The 22,583-nt window shown below is 45.0% G+C and overlaps 1 protein-coding gene across 2 annotated transcripts in view; it reads right to left on the reverse strand.

The window, feature by feature from the left end:
• Positions 1-2,402: 2,402 nt before the first annotated feature.
• PLEKHM3 (pleckstrin homology domain containing M3) overlaps positions 2,403-22,583 on the reverse strand; it is an 83,830-nt gene continuing 63,649 nt past the window's right edge. Inside the window, exons 7-9 of one of the 2 annotated variants that reach the window (XR_005952549.1) lie at positions 21,645-21,707; positions 14,396-14,524; positions 2,403-2,541 (exon numbers count right to left, since the gene is read on the reverse strand). Coding sequence is in view for 1 of the 2 variants with exons in the window: in XM_041403341.1 (XP_041259275.1) it covers positions 21,530-21,707 (178 nt within the window). In the remaining variant the exon portion in view is untranslated. Of the gene's footprint in view, positions 2,542-14,395; positions 14,525-15,336; positions 21,708-22,583 lie in introns of those variants that run through there. The other variant, XM_041403341.1, reaches the window with a different exon arrangement.

Genomic DNA, 22,583 nt, shown 5'->3' on the forward strand with positions numbered 1-22,583 from the left:
AACGGGATCCCCGGCGGAACGCCGCGCTGCCCCGGGCCCGCTGCTGCAGGCGTCCCGCTGGGTCCCCTCCGCCGGCGCTCGGAGTCCCGCGGCGGCCCCGGGGGCAGGCGGCGAAGTGAGAAGATGACGATGCTGCCAAACCACTGACTGCTCCGCATCTGTGCATCGCCTTCCCCTCCTGCCCGCCGGGCCCCTCCCGAGACCCGGGACCCTCCGCCCTCCCAGCGCCGCCACGGCCCGGCCCGGCTTCCCTCGCTCGGCGCGAAGAGCCAAGCGGCTGGAGGAGGAGGGCAGGCGGTGCCCGCGGCGCTGCTGCCGCTTCTCCCCTTCCTCCTCGGGCCCTTCAGCCCCTCTTCGCGGGAGGGGGCCGGGGCCTCGCCCGCCGTAACGGGACTGGGACGAACGGGGGAAACCCTGGGTAGGGGAAGGGGAGACGTGAAGGGGTTCCGACTGCTTTGCCCTGCTTCGGCCATGGCACATCAGCCCGGGTACAAGGGGCACTGTAGCATCTACCGGCGCTGCCCGTGCCCGAGCTGCCCCGTGGGGCAGCGCTCCCGACTCCTGGAACGCTGAGCCTCGGCGGGAAGGAAAACCGCCCCTGCCCGAATGCAGGCGCTACCACATTCCTGGCCCGGATTCCTGTCGCCATCCGCGCCGCCAGCGCTTTTCTTCCCGCCCGGGCGAGTGGCCTGCGCTGCAGCGCTGCGCGAACCAACGACGAGACCGTGCCGGGGCACAGGGCTCTGCCCAGCGCCCTGGGACCGCGGGCTCTTGCCAGAGCCACCGAGGTGGTCACGCTCAGTTGCCGGCAATTCCAATCCTCCAGTCCATGCATTCATAAACACCGAAAATGCCAGCCTGATTTTCAAGCGCTTCCCTGAAAGCCCTGAAGTCCACGGCATGTTCAGGGCACACAGGGCAACAGACCTGCTTCGGAAGCCACATTCGGGGGTCCAGACTGCAGCTGCTATGGCAGAGCCTTATTCTGGCCAAGGTAGAAGGCTGCTCCTAAGTCCTTGCACAGGAGCTACTCACTCCACCTCAGTAGATGTGGATGGAAGGGCATTTTAGACCGGAGTAGTTGCATCCAGCCCTGCATCTACTAGTCAAGACATACCTACAGCACATCAGATACAGACACCTTGCATTCAAGGCCTGGTGCTGGGGAACACCAGCACCCAAAATACCCCTAACTGCACCCAAAGCTCACAAAGGAAATACTCAAAGCATGACTTAGCTCCTGCCTTCCTCCCAGAAGTAAAACCTGACTTGCTTATTGCTCCGAGGCCAGTGGCTGCTGTACCCACAGGCAGAGCACTGACTGCTGATGACCAGTCATCAGTCATTTTAAGGCGAGAGACCTGACAATCACCTCTGAAATCCACATCCACCCAGACTAGGCATGCATATTACTCGGCACTGTCAACTTTGATGATTAACATTTTTTTTAAAAAAAGGAAAAAAAAAGAAATCTCACATCCCTATACCTCTTTGCTTTACACTGTAAGTTTTTTCTGTAATAGAGCTATACAGAAGAAAATTATAAGTCACATGTTCCTTTGGAAGACAGTGGCATATCCTTGTAGCAGGAGTCATAACTTTTAATTCTCCTCAACAATGACTTCTGTGAACTAGCAGCCCAGCAGAAAGCAATCACAGACAGTTTCATTATGGCTGTCAGTTGATTATCCAAATTATAGCTGAGAGAAGAGGGCAGCCTTTTTATTATCATCATTGCTGTACAATTAGAAAATGCTGATGAAGCTCCATAAGAGCAGAAACTGTCTTTTTTTGTTGGCATTTTTCGTTTTTATAAGCATTCTCTTGGGCAACATCTTCGTTTGATTTGACATACAATGGGGAATGGGTACATAAGTGGGAAGGGAGAAGATAAGAAAGGGAAAATGGTGCAGCTCTTCATTTCAGTTAATCTATCAACTCTTGCAGCCTGGTTCAGGTTTTGCCACTCCTCCAGATGTATCTAATTCTTAGAGCCTGGCTGTAAATAATGCTGTATTTGCTACACTGGGGACACATAAAATCCAATTAAGAGCCAGGTAGACATCTGTTGGCTTGCTCTGTGCTTCTGTTTCCTTTTTGGTTTTTATGAATATGTAGCAGAACAACCAGAGCAGGATTAAATATGGGGTATGTGCAAGTGCAGTTGATAGGTTTGTTACTCATCTCTTCAGTACAGTGTGAGAGTACAGTGCTAATGCATCCAGCATTATTAGTAACAGAAGATGCGTCTGCACAAAATTTACCGTGTCAAACACTACAGACAAAAAAGGAAGTGTTTCCTGGCCCTAAGAAAATGCTTTTGTAGCTAAAAAACTCTTAAATTATTAAAAATTGCTTTACCTTTTATCCATGTGCAGAAGTGTCCACGAAGCTCCACCGTGCTAGACTGGTCTGCTTGGGAGTACATCCAACCCCTGTTCCTGGCTGCAGCCCAGAGGATTCAGGCATGGACTGGCAATAGTGTCCTCACAGACATACCTTCCACCCACTGAGGCATTTTCAGCTGGGATGCAGTGGTTCCTGGTAGGAGCAGAAAGTAAAAGGGTGGTAAATATTTCTGCATTTGGTTCTTTCATTGCTGATTGTCAGTGTACACTGTTTACCTGGACAAATTGCTTTTGTGAAGGATACCATGACTTTTAAAAGACTTTAGAAAAGGACTGAGTTTCCTTTGTAAAGACTGGCTATTGCCCTTGCCCTTGTTAGAGGACTCAGCAGACTTTTGCAAAGAGCTTTTCAGCCCAGGCTTTGGGCAGGGACAAAGCCAGAGAGCACTGATCTCGCTCTTGGCTTTGCCGGCACCAAAGCAGGGCAGGAACCTCCTGCCCCTCTTGTCACAGGATCAGCACACCCCTTGGTCCTCGACCCTTCTTGCTTGAAGCAGCAAATCGTGGTTTTGTCTGCACTGCTGACAGGTCTCCAGCTCCCAGGAAGGGAGCAGTGGGGGCCCAGAACAGGTGACTCCAGTCTCCCGGTGCTGGTGGGCAGCCTGCCAGTCACCCCAGCTGGAGGCTGTGCTGGCTCAGGCATTGCTCAAATTAGCAGTGACCTCTGATAACAAACTGCTTGAGTGAGGGGGTGCTGGGGACCATAAGGTGGTTTGCAGCAGCACAAGACTGTGCCTTACTGCCCGTCACGAGTACAGGAACAGACATCACTTTTGGCAGCACCAGCACAGCAGACCACTGTATACTGGTACAAAAGGATATCAGTGTTTGCCCCACACTGAGGACATGGCTGCATGCTGCACCAAGGCAGGTGTGCTTCTGCTTCCAACTGTGGCAAGTGTTTGCCTTCCCACCTGAGAGCTGCAGCTCCAGGCTGCCTGTGCTGCAAACCCCAGCACCAAGACTGACCTCGTGTAACAGCACCTGGAGCTCCTAAATGAGACCAAGGTTCTTGCTGCACTGCAGGCAGGAGGGACCTGACAGGCAGGGAGACAGAGGGACTCTTGGCCCTTTGCAAACAGGCAGAGCAGAGTGAGAATCACTGCCAGCATTTGCAGAAGGACCCTGGCACCCAAATCCTACTGAAGTGTAACAGCAGCGGGGGTGAACATATCTCATGTGCCCGGATGAATTAAAGGCTGTGGCCTGGGGACAGGAATTCAGATTTAAATCACTTGAATGCTTTTCACCATGCATTGCTGAAATTCCCTTTAAAATCCTAGCTTACATCAATACAATTTGGTTTTATATACACCTGTGCAATTACACACCTTAGCATATTGCAGGAAAACAAAACTATACCAAACTGTAGCCATATCCAAAAAGTTACATGGAACTTGAAAACTTCTGAATGAATTAATCCAAAACTTAATTTCAAACAGTGACACAGACTTTAGCAACACCTAGCTAACACAAGTGCTGCAGTTTGAAAAATGCCACCAGAAGTTCAGGTAAGTAAGACGAAAGTAAAATCAGGAAGAGTGGCTGCACATAAAACTAATCTTGCCAAACTCATCACTTATTAATTAACTATACTTATACATATAAGTGCACATAAAATAGTGTAATAAGCTTTCTTTGGCCTCCCCAGGTAGTGGGAACCTTCCCATGAGCCACTGTTGGAATACTGAAAGGATGTTCCTGTCCTGAGGTGCCACTATCCACAGCATGGAGAGGCAGGATCAGGGCCCTGGCCCAGAGCTGCAGGAAGGTTGGTGGTGATGAGGATGGGCCTCTGCCATGCTACAGCCATGTCTGATCTTCAAATCTCCTTGCTGTGACTCACAACGCTGAGATAAACAGGAAACAGTGAAGTTCCTTACATCTAATTTTCTTGGGGGGTATAGTGCAGCCTGAAATGTCTGAAACTTTTCAGATATGTAGTTTTCTAAACACAGCACATTATGCTTTTTTTTTTTTTTTTTTGTCTTTTTCTCTCAAAAGAAAACAGTCTCATAGTGAAGTTGACATGATAAATTAGTATGGCCCTGGCAAAGCCCTCACTCTTCATTTGGCAAATACTTATTTATGGACTTTCAATTTGTGGCTTATGTAACAACAGGGTGAGTGACTTTCAAAAAAAGCTCCGCCATGTATTGACCTGATACAGCCTAATGGGTCCTTCAGAGCAATTAGGATTTATTGTGTTAGCGTCTATTGTGTGTAGAGACCATTTTAAAAACATGTGTTATTTACCCAGAAAGCAGTAATGACTGTTTAAATACAGTGAGATCGTTCCTTAAACTCTTGTTGCTCTATACATTGCAAAGAAGTTACTCCAAATATTTTTCAGTTAAATACTTTGCTCCAGTGGGATTTCCAAGCCGGATTATTGTATGGCACATATATTTGTATGCCTATAGCTGTAAGTGAACGGAGCTCCCAGGAAAGCTGCAAAATGAGCAGCCTTGAAGCATGGAATCTGAGATTTTTTTTCTGAACCAAGGGGCCAGTGCTTGCCACTCTAGTGGTCTGAGCACCTCAGGCCTCTTCCTAACTTAGAGAGCAGAGCATTTCTCATGAACCACATGAGTTTTGCCTTGTCTACCCTGAAAGTCCAGCAAAAGTGACCTTATGAGCCATGAAACTGTGGTTTGCATCACAGCACATCTAACCCTCTACAAGCACATGAGGTAGGACCATCACCACTTCCCTGTAACCTCCTGGGGGCCAGCATGCAAGAACTCAAGTGTTGGTTTCTGAAGACCCATGCAGCTGTGAGAAGCCAAACTCCTGGCTAGGTCCCTCAGCAGTCCTGAAGGAGCCCAGCTTTGCAGCCCAGCAAAGATCAGCACTGGCTTAACCAGCTCTGACTGACCACAGAGTAAAACAAACCCCCAGCTCATACATGGGAGCCATCAAGCACCTCTATGAAACAGTAACAATATAGACTAATTACTGCTTGACTTGTCTTCAAACCAATGCTGTTTTGATCAGCACTATCTCAAAAGTAGTTCTTTCCCCTTCTGCCTTTTTCCTGCCCTCTACTTTGCTGTGTGAGACCTTCAGGGTGAAACTGCTCAAAACAGTTCTTCTTTGGCAAAATGCTTTGCCTGCCCTGCTTCAGATCACAGCCTTTGGAGACTTATTTCTATCTGCTTGTTTTACACCAAAATTGACATATTATCTGTTACAGCTGCAGAGACAGAAGTACTAAGTAGTTTTTTTATTCCAGCAAAAAGAGGGACAGGTTTTTGTCTGAAAAAATTGTGGCAAGTATTTCAGAGTTAGGATGCAAGTTTGTAATGGCCAATCCTCTGGAGAGCAGTCAGGCAGCCTAGACTGAAGCTGGCTATAACTTATGATTTCTGTTTTGTGGAAAATTCCAACATTAAAAAAACAATGTAAAACACACCAGTTTGTTCCAAACAGGGCAAGCTGCCCATATTTCTGAGCAATCCTGCAGCACCAGGAAAAGCTAGAAGGTTTCCTCTCAAAACATGGAGAATTCCTAGAAGCCCCCTACCCAGGAAAGCTTTAGCAGCAAAGGATGGGGGAGGAGCTGGAGTGGGGGACATGGAAATCCTGGAGTGATGGTGATGGATCTTGCTGGCAAACTGGGCAGACTTCAGGCAGGAATCTGCCTGGTGAGCATTTGATTCTTAGGTCCTGCCTGATTGTCAGAGAAAGTTGGTCAGTGAAACCAGATAAGTTTCCAAGAAATTTTCTGTCTCTGCCGAACTGACACTTTACAAAGAAACTGCTCTCAGTATGAACATCTGCAGTTATGGGTGGTCTCTCCTGGCCTTAAAATTCTATGAATTGGTGCAAAACATATGATAACAACTGTTGCTGTTATAGCAACTCCAGTCTGTATTCAGAATAGTTCTAGTTCAGTCTGTCTTTTCCTGAAAATACAGAGTTTACTTAAAATAGATCTCAAACATATAAGCCAGTTTGACTGCATTTCTCCACTAACATCTCAAGATGTTGTGATCAAGACCTTCCAGATGCAGTGATTCTGGATGCTCTTGAGGCAACATTTAGAGATAGTTATTTCCAGAAACTGGACTCCTTTACAACATGCCATATTGCTCACTTAAGATAAAAAGCAATTAAAAATTAAGCATTTGAAAGCGTTATCCTGTATGTGTACTTGCGTACATTACCCTAGAGGGAGAACATTCACAAACATTTTGTGTTTCTACAAACCAGAAAGTGTCAAAGCCAGAGACCTCCTGAAACAATGTCTTCCACCTGACCTTTTAGGCATTCTTGCTAAGATCAGGCGCTTCAGATTTCCTCTATCTGCTTTTGACATCCTTGAAGTGCTTGACACAGAGCTAGAAGAATATTAGAACTAAGATTTATTAAGTCATGTCATTCAATCACATGAAGGAAACTATGTTGAAATACAGATTTAAATCCCTGCATAATCAACATTTATTGGACACAATAAAAAGAGCCAGAAACAGATGAAAAGGCAATTAGCACTAGCTAGAACTATACACATTTTGATTACTTCCTTCTGTAAGTCATTCATGACATAATATAATACACAGGTCAAAGTGATTTTGGAAAGGATGTTGCTAGCAACCTTCCCGTTCAGGTATTAGTCAGATGTGAAGAATTAACACATGCAAGTGACCTTTACATGCTGTAGTGGAAAGGAAACAGGGAGCAGAGTCTGCAGCAGGAGCCAGAATGGTCTTTTTCCAGCTCAAGGCTGAATGGTTGATTTTCCAGCTCTCTGTGGCCATAAGGGCAGGGACTAATGTTAACAGAATTGGAGCAAACCAAGAGATTTTCTGGGCAAAAGCAGGAATCCATTCTCTAAATCCTGCACCTCACTGCCACGTACAGCAACACTGAGCATGCAATTATGTTATCCAGCTTGGGATATGTCCTGGTGAGGCAAGAAAGTGCTCCAAAATATTCCATAATTGTTAGCATAGAGTTGTCAAAAATATTGATGACAAGGTTGTGTAGTCCTCTTACAGGCCTTTTTTTTTATCAAACTGATACAATCAAACTAATTTTGTAAAAGCAACAAGCTGACACAAAGGGAAGCACAATTGCTGCAAAGATGGGGCTCGTGTAGGTCAGCACCTTCCTTATGGCATGAAAATACTGAAGTAGCTTGGTTCAGCTTTTAGCTCAGAGAAGTCTGTCTGACTGCAGGAGAATTCATGCTGGATATGTATTTCCCTTATGCTGGTGAATTAACTGTCTCACTATTTGTGACAAAGGAGAAGCTAAGCTCTCCTCCATGTCTCCTTCAGGCTGGCAGTGCCAGACCCTCAGCCATTACACCATCACGAGGCAGACAGAATTCTACTGGGTGCACTCACAGAAATTCCTGCGCAAGCTTCCACCTGTGCCTGCAGTTCAAACTGCTCTTGAGCTGAGCAGACAGGAAACACAAAAAACAGGAGAAAGGAAAGGTAATTCTCCTTGTTTTTGCAGACACAAGATGTTTGTGGTTTGTCTGTATGGCCAGAGAGAGCTGTGAAATCAACTCCACGGTGCTAAGCTGGAAAAATACCATTCTGGCTCCTGCTGCAGATGCTGTTCCCCTTGAGCACACGAGACTGAGAACCTCTGCTCTCTGCTGCAGGGAGGCAAGGCTGCACCTCCCTTCAGTCAGGGCCAGGCTTAGAGTCCTGAAGATAAAATCCATCTGGTAGATGAGCAGTCTGGAGGAAAACAAGGCAGATTCCTTACCTGGGCCAGCCAGCTGCATCCTGACAGGACCAAACATTCCTTTTTCAGAGAGGAAGGGATAGAGCAAGGTGAGAAGACAGTGTAATCCTTTCAGCTGAGACTTTGCCAAGGATGTTGCTAATTAGCAGAGAGAGGATGTACTGTGGCTGGTGAGAGACAGACACGTTCTGTGTTGTGAGACACTGCCTTCAACCAGCTCTATCTGTGAGACAGTGAGCTCCCTGATTGTGTTTGTACTGCAGGAGCCATCCCAGCAACACCAGCTGAGCCCTTGATGCCCGCTGTGCTACCCACAGCCTCATACGAAACCCTTGATGGGATTCCAGACAGACAAAAAGTCTTGGTTGTAAATCTTATTTTCACTGTTCTAATACAACCAGACCTATTTTGTATAGACACACAGAGCGGCTGTGGCTTCCAGGTCATGGAAAAAGACTGGTACTGGAGCAACATCTGTATTTCCTAGGCTTACTTGGATATCTAGGAGACAGGAGAGTGTTGTAACTACCAGAGCAAACAGGGAGGAATTTTCAATCTCTACCAGCACTGAGATGGTGATCCAGAACTGTGTGTGTGTGTATCTCACACACTGCAGTTTGGAAAATTTCCAGCTGAGACTACTAAATTTGGTCAGTTGGTGTCTGGTCCAACCACACTGAGATTAATCTGCAAGAGCCCAGTTTAAACTTGTGGGACTGTATGTGGTTGTGCTTGAGATGAGCACCAGCAGCCCTGTATTCAAGGACAGCTGAAACATACATCCATTAGCTAAGAAGAGCCAATAAACTAACCATCAGACCCCACATATTTCTTCCACAGATTATATTTAGATTCCCTGACAACATAAAAGGAATGATTCTTAATTTTGTGCCTCTGTGTACTTTTCATCAGGGCTAAGATGCCCTGAATTTCTCCTCAATACTTAACCACATTTATTTATGTAGGGTCAAACCTGCCTTGTGGCTCTTTTAACCTGGCCTATTACCAAGACACAGCTAACTGGATGGACACATAGGCTCCTGACCAAACCTAGTACAAGAAGTTCAGGAGATGAGCTGAGACTGATAACAGCAGCAACCTAATCTCTACAGTAGTAGGGATTAAACACATTCAGCTGCACCCTAATGCAGCTGTTTAAGACAATCCCAAGGTGTGCTGGGCCAAAATGTTCTTTAAGAATTTCTGTATGTACTGATGAAGGCCTCAGTGTGACTGAGAGCTGGCAGAGATATGAGAGATCTGAGGGGAGAGGTGGAGGCAAGTGCTGTTTGCACTGTGCAGACTTTTAAAAGGATGGGCCAGGTTTGGTCTTCAGCCTGAGCAGATTCCTCACCTTTACTAAGCTGACTGAGGTGTTATCAGGCCTTGCCCTAAATAGATCATAAAACCCCGTGCAGGTGATTACTTTATGAACAGAGGGGAGAAACAACAGCAACAAAACAACAGCAGTGGCCTCCAAGTCTCTGCTGGGGAAAGGGGGACAGGCCACAGGCAAACAGCCGAGCCTCAAGGTGTGTCGTGGCAGCTGCAGGAAGGGACAGGGCTGTTTAAAGGTCCTTGACACGGGCACGGTGCTGACTCTGAAACCACCCCCCTGCCCTGGCTGTAAAGTACCTCCTGTAACCGGCTCTGAGCTGTAGAGGATGAAATCCAATTTACCTGCCACAAAGAAGAGCTTGGCGAGGCCTCCCCAGAGCCGGTGGGTAAAGGAGGGCTGCCAGTTCCCACCCCCGAGCTGCCCCCTCCCAGGCGGACCGGAGGGAAGGGGGAAGGGGCAGCTATGGCAGTAAGTGCAGGAACAATTCACTGGAGAGCCACGGTGCGCTTTGCAGTTTGCCCACTAATTACTATTAAGCCCCGGTTCTTTTTTGTGTTCCAAGGGGCGTCTTCAATGTGGCACTGCTTCTTGGGCCTTTCATGCGGCTGGGCTAACCCCTGAATAGCGGGCTGCCCCCGCCCCTCCTCGCTACCTCTCCCTTTTTCTTTCCCCCTTTTGCTTTTCTGATAGTATTTTCTGTCCATGTTGTGTAAGGCCCTAAATGAATCTTGACTGCCCCTACAGCCGACTGGAGACGCACAAAAGCGGCCCATTCCAGCGGCCACGGCGCCATTGTGTGCCCTAACAATGCACTAATTGGCGGCGACAATTGTGCGGCTGGGGAAGAAGAGGGGGCCGCGGGGGGGTGGGGTGGAACACGGGACATGGGTCCTTTCCAATCACTGAGGCGGGTCACAAAAAAAGAAAAGTGTGAGGAGCGAGAAACGCGCTCTGCTCCGCGTCCCCCCGCGGGCACGTCCGTGCCCGTCCCAGGCAGCTTGCTCCAAGGCCCCCCCCGCATTCCTACGTGGAAGTGTAAGGCGAAAAATTGTAACGCGTGGCTATGCAGAGCGAGAGATGTGCAATCTGAAAGGGTCGTCACAATCTCCCAGGCTGTCTCACCATGCCAGAGGCTGAAGAACTAGTGTGATGACACCACTGAGATATTCATGGGAAAAGGTCACACACACACAGCCAAGATGCTGGTGCTGCGGCAGTCTGTCCTGGGTACACACGGGAGACTGCTCACCTCTTTCTAAACTGAGCTTAACATATCTGTATTTTGCAGCAGACAGTGGGATGCAAGGACAGGGTGTCCTACAGCACTCTGCTGGGGTAGGTGCTGGTCCTGTGGAGTAGAAGCCTGTGGTGCTGTTGGGAGTAGGGGAATGAATCTGGGCCACATCTCCAGCACCGGCGAAGCTGAGGGCTGGAGGGATGAAAGGGACAACAGGTGCCATGGGACTGAAGATGCTCATTGCCACTGCGACACCACCCAGGACTCAGGAGGGACTAACTCAGTCTCACACTGAAATATGAGCCCATGATTTTTGAAAGCTGTCCCAGTATGAAGTTAGGCCTGGAGTTTTAAAGCTGATGTAGCTGACAAGTGAGGGACAGATTTCAGCTCTACTCATTAGCTTTTAAGATAAAATATGAGACAGGAAATGGCATGGCCAGTGCTTTTGAGAAAGAAGTATGTAAGGCTCATCCAGTTGCGTTGGCTCAAAATTAATTCAGACAGTTGAGAAACATGGGGTCAGATGCTGAAGTGCTCAACACCCACCCATCTGTTTTCCAAACAGCTCCTATCAACTCCCTCAGAGAACAGTGAAGACCAGCAGGTGTGGAACACTGTGGTTCCTGACAGAGAAAGCAAGGCTGGCAGCAATACTCAAGTTTATGAAGGGCTCTGAAATAGCTTCTGGGCAAAGATGTTTCTCTTATTTGAAGCTGACTGACTTTTGAGAAGCATTGTCCACAGCAGGGTCAGGAAGCAGGTAATTCTCCTGCCCATCTCAGGACAGCTGTGGGACTGCTGCGGTGGGGGAGACTTCACCAGATGTTTTGATAAAGAATTACTTCCTGCATCTGGAAAGAAGCAAGAAAACACTGTCCCATACAGTGGCATCTAAACAGGGAACAACTCCATAGGAAGCACCTCTAGTGGAAGAGCAATACATTTCTAGTAAGTCCCATGTATTGACATGGCTTAGAGAAGCAATCTTGCCATAACTCATGAAGGGCAGACACAACAAGCAGAGAGGACACACTGGAGCTACAGACCCATGGACAGGCAGGCACCATGCCTGGACCTAAACTCCCTGGTGCTCTGAGTGATTGGAACTGGCGTTTCAGTTTGGTCCACTACATGTAAACACTAAACTCAGATGAGAAGTCTGGTCCTGCAGCCAAAATGCTGAGGGGAAGCCTACTGTGAGCCCAGTGTGAGTAGCAGAGTTGCAACAGCCAGAGTGCAGGGTACACTGTGTAGGGACACTGGACTCTTGTTCTTTTCACCCCACGGCCACATGGAGCACAGTAGTTCTCTTATTGTAATCTCTCAGATTTTATGGTTCAGCATTTCTATGAAACACTGAAGGACATCCCTGCTGCCAGGAGGAACCCTAATCTCTCCACTTACTGCAAGGTAGATTTATCAGCTGTGTTAGCTCCTAGAATTTGGTGGTGGCAACATCCTCCCCTAGACAAAATCATTAGTTACCTGCTCTAAACATAGTAAATGTGCTTCTGCTTGCACTCCTCTAGCAGGCCTCCACACAACTCCTGCTGACAACTATGGAAACATTCCCATGGATTACCACAGATGCAGGAGGAGGGCCTTATATAGTGAGACTTCTCTGCCTCCCCTTTGCCCTAAGCCCTTCACAGAAGTACTTTATTGTTTTATGACAGTGCAGTTAACACTTGACATAAATCTCTAAGCACAGCTAACAATGCTGATACTGTGTAAATACCTACAGCAGAGACCTGTATTTTATTATACTTTTGCCCTCTTTTACCTATTATCACCCAGGGTTAACTCTGTGCTAGATGCACTTGTATTTCACAATGAACCTGCCAATTTTATACACTGCTACAGTTCCTGCCTCTAAATACTGAGAGCCCAACTCTGGTTCTTTGACAAACAGCAGTTTTCATTGGAGCCAGCAGATCTTGGATCTGCTTAAAGGATCAAACATGCTGTCTGTCAAATCCAAAACAAGTGTCCTTCAGAAGTGCAGAGTCCAAGGCAGAACAGGACATTTTGCAATATGTACACAAGAAAATATCCACCAATGTCACAAACCATTGCGTGACAATGTCTGATGACAGGATGGTGCTGGCATTTGTTTTCCACCCTAGCCTTGCTTTTGTGGGCATTTGTACCCTGGCTCTCAGAAATCATTGCAGGGGAAGACACAAACTGAGGGAGAGACAACGGAGCACAGAATAGCTGATCTGGAAGGGACCACACAAGGACTAGGGACTTGAACTCCTGGCCCTGCCCAGCACCATCCCCAAGAGTCACACCTGTGCCTGAGAGCATTGTCCAAAGACTTCTTGAATTCTGCCAGGCTTAGAGCTGTGACCACTTCCTTGGGGAGCCCATTCCAGGGCCCAACCACCCTTTCCCTAATATCCAACCTAAATCCCCCCTGACACAATTTTAGGCCATTTCCTCAGGTCCTGTTGCTGGCCACCACAGAGATCAGTGCCTGCCCCTCCTCTTCCCTTCACAAGGAAGCTGTAACTACAGTGAGGTCTCCCCTCAGTGTCCTCTTCTCCAGGCTGAACAGACCAAAAGACCTCAGCTGCTCCTCATATGGCTTCTCCTCAAGGCCCTTCACCATCTTTGCTGCCCTCCTCTAATATAGCCTAACCTCTTACTTGTATTGTGGTGCCCAAAACTGCACACTCCTCCTGTTTCATTACTTTGTTGCTGCACTTCAGATATTTGCCTGCAGTGTCAGAAATGAGATTAATTTATAATCTTAAATGTTAGGAAAGCACTTTAGACTGAACTGCTCCATCCATGCTGATTACATCTATTACTTTCTTACACTGATTCAGTAATTTGCACCTTCTTATTTTTAATAACTTTAATAATAATTCCTTCTTATTTACCTCTAATGCTTCATATTGTACCTACGTGATAAACACCTGAGAATGTTCAAGTAAATTAAAGTTCAGTCTTTTAACACAAGCTCTTATGTGACTTGTCTTGCTTTTCACACCTTCTTTTTTAATATCTAAATGAATGCTAATACCTTGAAACTAAACAATAGAAAATTGAAACTCACTATAAACAATGGACTGTCTTTTTTAAAGCATGTTTGCAGCTTCAATGCCAGGTTTTATATTTGTCTATGCTTAAAATGGATGGAATTTACTCCTGCTTGCCTTGGAGACTTTGTCTGGTTTTAATTGTAACACTTGATTATCTGAGATGCTTTTCACCACCTTCTCATAGTGGTAATACTCAGGCCTTTAAATGGGACCACTATTTTGGAGAGTATTTAGTTAAACAAGAACAAGACAGTCCAGAGCTATGTACACAGACTCCCAGAGTATTTTCATTTGCCCTCAGCATGCTTTCACTGAAAAGGTATGGTGAGCCTCACAGCCAGAAGGACCCCCTCAGTCCCTAAGGAAAGGAGGAGGTTGCTAGCTCCAATCTTTCAGAAAACCAGTCAACTTCACATATTAACCCAAATATTCTTCATTTTGGTCTGAGAGCTAGAAGGGTAGCTCTCTTAAAATGAATTATCCTGACTTTAAAAGAAGAGCTAGAGCTTGGACTGGCATGCTCTTCCCAGGCCTCCACAGACCCCGTGGTCTCTGCTCTGTGTGGATGCTTTTTCACACCACCTCTTACAGGGTGAAGTGAGGAGGGGAGGTGGCAGTGAAAGGGAAAGGAGATGTCATAACAGAATTTACTCACCTTGTAAAGCAAATAAGGAGGAAGAGAAGGTCTTGCACATTGTTTCCTTGTGCAGCTTGTGTGGTCCTGGTCAAACATTAACTCATTGCTTGTAGCTGGTTTCATCACAGGGATGAATTCCAAAGGTTCCTGCAAGAGAGAGGATTGACATTCCTGATGGACTTCTGGTCTTTCTGAGGAGGAGCAGGAAGATAGTGAAGGAGGGGATATATCCTTCTCTTTGAAAGCTACCAGAGCACAGGGCTGGGTGTGGAATGCTCAGGGGAGTCTCAGGCAGGGGTTTTAGGCCCATGAGCTCCACAACAGCTCTGTGCTGCAATCTTTAGTCATCGAATCCAGACTCAAGGAGCTGCAGAAACTCCTTAGCTGGTGCACTGGAAGAAACAACCAAGAAGAACAAGAATCTTACCTGCTCCTACATCCATAGGTATAAGAACCCTCATAACATGGGCAAAATCCTGCCCTTCCAGCCCCTAAGTCCACCTGGGAGATGCCTCCCTTACTTAGAATTCAAGGCCCTGACCTTGGACCCTCCTGGCAGAGGACACGTGGCAGCCATACAGTAAACAGCTGGCTGCTGCAAGCTTCCCAGGAGCTCTGTTTCCAAGAGCTCTGTTTTCTGCGCCTCAAAGCCACAGTAAGCTCCCCTGGGAGCTTGTGGAGGGGTCAGCACCATCAAAAATCTAGGAATTTGTGGCTTTCCAAAAACGCAAGATTTAACTGGGAATCCAAACCCCCAGAGCCTGATGCAGACATCAGCGGTACTTCCAGAGGCCCTCGTGGCTAAGATCTGGGAACAGGAACTATCATATTTTCTTAGTTTCAGAAGACTTTAACCAGCAGAGAGGCATTTCTAAGGAAACTATCACTCTTTCAGAGCTTGCCCTACCCATGGTACAGTATCCACCAGAAGGCAAATTCAAATGGACGAGTAACATTTTTTAGTGTTTATTGAGAGTTGCCTTTATACAGGAGGGACTGGTGCTCCGATGCAGTCACAAGTGAACCCAAATAAACCCTGCTCAAGTGTCAACAAGCAATTCAACTCAATGGATTTAAATTATAACATCATTACACATCAATAATAAATTAAGACTATTGCCCAGTAGTTGCAGATAATTTAAAAAAATATCCTTGTCAAAAGTAAAAAACCAAACCAACAATGCAAACAATGAAACACATATTACAATGTTGCAAATAAGTTAACACAGTAGCATACACACATAAGGGTATTCAAAAAAACTCAGGGTGCACTGCCAGCAATGCTAAAATTCATGTAAGTGGTGCAGGTGAGCTGGTGCTCTGGCAGGAAGGAAAGCCCAGGGACCACATCAGCCGCTGTGCTCTGCTGCTCACACCAGGCTTTCCCTGGCTTTTAACTGCATTGACTGAACTAAAGTTGATTTGGAAGCTGCCTTTATCACTTAATACCTATGAAACACACATTTTGCTCAGGAATTTACTTTTGCTTACCTCAAGTATAGCAGGGACTCATGTAAGGTAACTTGGTATCACAGGTATTAATTAAAAATCAGAACTGAAAGCCCAGTTTAGTTTAAGCAAAATCAACTTGGTGGACAAGTGCATAAGCAAACTGAAAGAAATCCTTTTTCCACCAAAACAATGCTGTGTATTCAAGGATTCATAATGGTTTAACATGTGGATTAGACAGGAATAAATAAATAATTGAGCCACTTGTGCACAAAGTCTAACACACATTGGTCCTAGACAGTTGATAGCTCTCCACATCTAGATATCTCTGATGCTGACCACAAGTGGCACATTTGCAATTTGGATTAATGGTCACCCTAAGGAATTTGGGTGAAATTGGCATTTTAACATATGACTCAAGCCATCACGGTCACACCAGGGTTTTCAAGTAAAGAAGGACTTTGCACATTGTTATCCATGCTGTCTCCTCACTGTACTGCCAAAATGCAGTAACAGCACCGCTGCTGTTAAGGGGATTCCTGCTACTGGTGTCAAATGTGGACTTACAAAATCACAGGTAGTATGGGCTTGTGCCCCAGGCTCACACATGCCACATACATTAGCAAATACTGCTAAAATTTCAGTGGGTTAACCCTCTACGGTGAGGCTGACCAAACCGTTAATGGGTCAGGCTTCAGGGAGCCAGGCTGCATTAAAATTGAGCTTTGAGGAACACCTTCACTCCCACAGCACTGGACCCAGCTGTGCAAGCGAGCAGGGGGCTTGGTATGGGAGTCCATGGCCGCATTGTGTGGACCGGCCAGGGGTTCCAGGAGGAGCAAAACTGCATGTGACCTGACCCTGTTTTACTTCTCTGTACCTGACATTATTATATATGCACGGCTTCTGAAGGTCTTGCACAACTGCATCTCAGGCTAAGCAGCCCAGCAAGTCTCAAAAATACACTTAATAAGAACCAACACCATCTCCATGCTATCCTCTCTCACAATGGCCTCACAAAGCATAGACAGTAAACAAATTTTATGGTTACCGTTCCTAGCACGATGGAAACTGTCACAAGCAAGGATTTTAAGCTCCAATGCCAAACACACTGCATCATGGCAGAGCATTTCTAAAAAAATCATTCACTTCTCAAAATTTAAGGCACCAAAATGAGCAAAAATGAGGAGTTCCCACACAGCTTGGTGTCTCCAGAGCTGGTATATGAAGCCTGTAGAGCTAACTTCATGAGAGCAGAACAAGCAAAATGATTTACTCAGCTGCTCCTGCAAAAGAGCAGGCCCAGCCACAGAAGCGTTTCAGTTTAAGTCTACAAGTTAATACAACAGCAGATGCAATCAGGAAATCCAAAACAGGAAGAGAGACACTAATATACTGTACTGTAAGGCACTCCTACTGGGAAGGGAAAATTGGAAGGCAAATTACAAAGGAGAGAATGACTGGACTCAACTGGTTCAAAAGCAACACGACCTATGAAGCTCCAAGCCTGGCTGTAGGCTCAGTACTGTGAGTAAGGAGAGGGACAGAGACAGTGGAGAGAGATGGGAGACTGGCTTGCAACTCAGTGGCAGGAAAAAAAAAATAGAAGATTATGATGATTATTAAATTACTTTTTTTTATACAGATCAACAGTCAGCTGCAATCCAGGCAGTGACCTTTGGGAAGCTCAGGAAACTCAGTGGCTTCTGATCTGCAAGGAAAAAGCAAAACTCAACTGGGCAGCTTCCCCATTTCATTGTAAACAGACATTCTCTGCTCATTTAAAAAATCTTTCAAGACATTATTATCAATCTATTATAATACACACACTATCCTAATAATAAGAGAAGCCTTGACAGGAGGAGCTCTAGAGATACCCTGATGATTCATTCCTAACAGGGCCATCAGAGCCTGTGCAGTACTACAAAAAACTTAAATTCCTCTCAAAAGAGTACCTTCCCTCATACCTAAAAATTCCTATGGATCCCAGCAGTGAGCTCATATTGGCATGTGCCAGCCAAGATATTTCGTCACATCAGGAACACATCATTTTCCACCACATAAGACAGACAAAAACCAAGAAAAGCAGTAGGAGGATTCCTACACAAGAAATACAAATTTATCTTTTTATAGATTGATAATACAAAAAGAGCTGCAGTTTGCATCCCCTAAGTAGGCCCATCTTCCCATTAAAGGAAAGAGGAAAAGAAACTTGAATAAGGGTCTCAATAGTGTCCTAGATTAAAATAATATCAGACTAACAAGTGTAAGTACCTGTAGAGAGTGAAGCCATGGTCCACTGCAGTTAAGCATCCTATTTTTACACTGACAACAAGTTCTGTACAAAGCAAAAGCAGTAACTGGATTACAGATCAATTCCTTCTTAGTCAGTTATGAAAACATCTTCTCTTTGAAGAAGACAAACAGCATATTTTATTCTTGATTCACAATGAAATGGCATCATTCAAATTTATTTCATGCGTGCGTAGGACAAGACTGAAGTACTAATGCATAATTTCACCTGGGGTGGGGAGAGGGTGCAGGCAGAGTCGTGCAACCTGCAAAGCCCCCAGGAACTTCCCCAGCTGATGCTCATCCAGAAATCTGCAGAGCAGAGCCACATGCAGGCTGTGGGCTGCAGAATGGGCAGACAGTAGCAGTGGGGACCAGCACAGAGCACTGGTCATACAGCAGAGACAACTATGTGAGGGTACAGCGCTGTCTGAAACCCAAACCACCTGCAGAACCCCAGGCTGAGGCTTCTGCTTGCAGATGGCTCCTGCAAGAAAACCAACTGAGGGCAGGACTAAGCCTTTCTTTATGCTTACAAAAATTGGTGACAGAATACTTATCTTACCCATTCATAAAGAGTAACTGGTTTTGGATAGGAGCTAGGCATCCCTGAGAGGACATCATCTTTCACATTACAGCCTGCTCCTAGAGCTACTGTGAAGCTGTATCACTTTTCCAAAGTAGAAATGAATGTCTACTCCTTTTAGGAACTAGCTGGTTTACAGCAACACTGGATTTTAAAACAAATAGCATGATCTGTATTGTACAGTATCCTTTTACATAAAGCTCTGGGCACTGACAGAATATCATAACATGCTCTTGCTCTATGTCATTTGTAATGGTAGTGGTTTCAGACCCATTACTAATTTCAGCAGTTTTGCCAACATTATACTTTTTTATCCTTTAAATCTCTGTTAGCAAAGAAACTGTTCTGTAGTACCTGTACAAACCCAGAGCAACTCCAGTGCTGTCTATGTTGTTATTCTAGCATTCAATTCCAATATCTAACCACCCACATGACTGGTACTTTGGAGATAGGACATCTGTCAAAGTAATATTTTGCAATGTCTGAACCTTGATTCCTTGACTCCACATGGTTTTTGACAGTGCACTTAAGCAGCCTTCTCCAAACTGAGCTGGACATGAACAAGCACTGGGAGGTATTATGAATACCAGAGCACGATGATCAAAAAACATCACCATTTTTTCTTTAATGACCTAACATTATGTCTACAGATAATTCAAAATAGTACCTGCCAGATGCTGACAGCTTCAGAGCTACTGGCTTTGCCACAGCAGTAATTGTAGTGACACAAGCTGAAAAACATGGGAGCGTTCTGTTTATTCAGCCAGTACCAGTGCAGTTCCTGTTTGCCTGACTAATTCCACAATACTTCCCCAGTGTTTGCATTTCTGAACACACAGGGAATTCTTTGCATGGGAATGGATTTGCAAGGAACATTATACCTTTAAGGGTGATAGCCAAAAGCAACTCATTTCACATGAGGAACAGTGAGCTGAGACAGAGACACCATTGTGTATGGGAATTATTCATTTTAGTGACAAAGGTGCATGATTCACCAGCTTTACTAAGTATGGGAATCCCTACAGCACTTTGCCAAGCACATGGAAAAACCCTCACTTCCTTCTAAAGAATCCCAATGAAAGAAGGATTTCTGCAAAAGAAAGGCACTGGTTGTCTAATGTATAGAGATATAAACATGTTTATATATATATATATAGTAGTTGCACTCAAATTTGAAAAAGCTACTTTTTGCTTTGACTGGAGGCTGGAAAAGGTAACCACTTATATTCTAGTACAAGGTAACTCATTGTAGCATTTTACCTTTTAATGTAAGCATGACGTACCCTGTTCTTTCATTTAAAATACTTCAGCAATTAGTGAGATGCTTCAACAATCAAAACTGTTTTCTGTCTTGAATACAACAGTCTGTAGATTATATAGGAAGCAAAAATCAGTATTCCATATTTTCACAAACCTATGTGAGAGGAAAGGAAAAATACACATGCAACTGGCATTATTCTTCTGAAACCATATTTACTTTCTATATATAGATGTGTGTGTGTGTGTGTATATGAATGCTTTCATAGGTATGTAATAGATCACTGCAGCGTGTGGAAAAGAGTCAGGAATGTGAAATGGGGGGAAGACAATCTAACTGCTCATTGGAAGTGAACTCGCCATGAATTAAACATACTGCCAGTAATGACACACACCTCCCAAGTTAAATTCATCATGGACTTCCCTTTACAAAATAATTCACTGTGTTTTATACTTCCCTGTGTTCCAGGTGTGTGAAGCAGAATCATGCCTCGAGGAACTTCACTGTCCACCATGGAAGTCATTACAGAACTATAAACGCCTCAGAGGTCAGAGAGAATGCAGGACACAAGTTGCATATGAAAACAGCAAAGTAGTGTTTCACAATTTTGGAGGTATTTGCTAACTAAAATGGGCAAGACCACTTTCCTGACTATCAATTTAACAGGCTCAGATTAGAAAAACATTTGAAGTAAACTTCAGGAAAGAAAAAGAAAACCAATGTGAACACTTAAAATGCCCTAAAGTTTCAGACTGGAAGGAGAAGAACCAACATCATGTTACTACAGACAAGGACATCGCCTCCCATAAATCAAGAGTAACCAGCACAAATCTCAAAGGACTTCAGTGACAGAGCTTAACTGATATTTCCAGCCTGAACAAAAAGAGTAGTAAGTCCCATGGTTATTTGAATATGGAGTAGTTCACTGGGGTGGTTATAAATATATAAACATATCTGAAGGAATTATTCTGTGTCTCATGTTTGCAAGCACCCTGAATAAGGTTTAATGGGAGATCCTTTAAAATGTGAATGCACTGATCCTTTAAGATAGTTCTCTGAAAACACGAGGAAATGGAACCACATGTCCATATCAGAAGAAGACAGTGGATTTAAAATAATTCCTGCTCTATTGGGTTCTGTCAAACACCTCACCAGAACCCCTGCCAAGGCTACTAATAAATAAATAATACACATAAATAAGTAAACGATTCACCAACTCTAAGTGAACAACATAAAAAATAATGCAGTCATGGCAGCAAATATTTTCTACCTTGAGATAAAGTGTTCTCCAGAGGTGGAAAAGAAAATTGGGTACTTAATTAGCTAATCCTAAAGCATTTCTCATAAACCACATTTTATATGAGAGCTAAAGGCTGGACTTCAATGCAGTTTAGCCATTGGTATTTCAAAGCCAACAAGGCTTTATGGCCACTTTGGCGCTCTTATTTCACAGATTAAGAAGGTCAGGTATTTTTCAAAACAATTTCTGCCTGTCTAAGCAGAGAATTTGCTTGAGCTGACAGCTGGGAGAGGGATTCTCTTCAGGCTGGCCACTGCCTTAAGGACCTCATGTGTTCTGATATGACAATTCAAACATGTTGCAAGACTCTTCGAAGTTCTCGTCCATATTCAGTTGCCTCCAGAAGGATTTCTGCTTCTTCTGCAATTCTTTACGCACACACCTGGGGCATGGTACAGCCTTCACTTTGCACTCAGAGTGGAAGACAGCACCACAGCTTTCACACCTGCAAACACAAATGAGTGTCAAAATTGAGTCACAACACAGGACCAGAGCATGCAACGGGCTTCACGTGGGCTGTGGGCAGTAGTTATTCCTTGACATTGTTCTTGGAGCTCAAAGAACATTATGCTTCATTAGAGTGGCGTTGTAAAGGACACTGGTATGGCCACACCTCTGCCGGTGTAAAGCTACTCGGGAGTACTAAAATAAATTGATGTGCATTCATTTTGCAGTTGCTGAGAATCTGTCCCAGCACTTCTGCTTCACAGACAAGTTTTTAGAAGGATTAATACTTATCTTCTTAGTAACTAGTATTCAGGTATATCACTGAAAAGCCACCAACTTTGTTTTATGAAAGACAAGTCTTTCTTTGTTTGTAAATGAGGTGTGACTATATTATTTCCCAATAAAGTATATTTCAGCATTTGCAGAAACAGATTCTGTGATTTGCAACAGCCATGATATGACATATTTCTCATTGAAGCTCCAGTGGTCAGCTGTTCTGGAAAGAGTAAAGAACTGTCCACTTCAACAGCAGAACTGTAATTTTGAAAGTAAAAATGAAACAGAGGCAAGTGATGTTGTCTGTGCTGTGTCCTCTGGAAGACTAGACTAGATGAACACAACAGATCTATGTTGATCAATTGATCAATACACTGAGCTATGCTTCTGGCAGTCAAAGCTGTGATATTCTGTTCTCAAATGTGACATTTGGACTTCAAACAAATCAACTGCTCAAACAAGATGACTGGTTTACTTTTGGGGCATTGTGAGGCAATGAACCTAATGTCACAGCAGATCAAGCCCCAGATGCAGATGGATGTTGAGCAATGAAATATCTGGTCATCATGAGTGGGCTACAACTCAACAGTTGGACATT

This window comes from Onychostruthus taczanowskii, unplaced genomic scaffold (assembly GCF_017590055.1).
Source record: "Onychostruthus taczanowskii isolate IOZ18803 unplaced genomic scaffold, ASM1759005v1 scaffold20, whole genome shotgun sequence".
In the NCBI taxonomy this organism is placed as follows: domain Eukaryota; kingdom Metazoa; phylum Chordata; class Aves; order Passeriformes; family Passeridae; genus Onychostruthus; species Onychostruthus taczanowskii.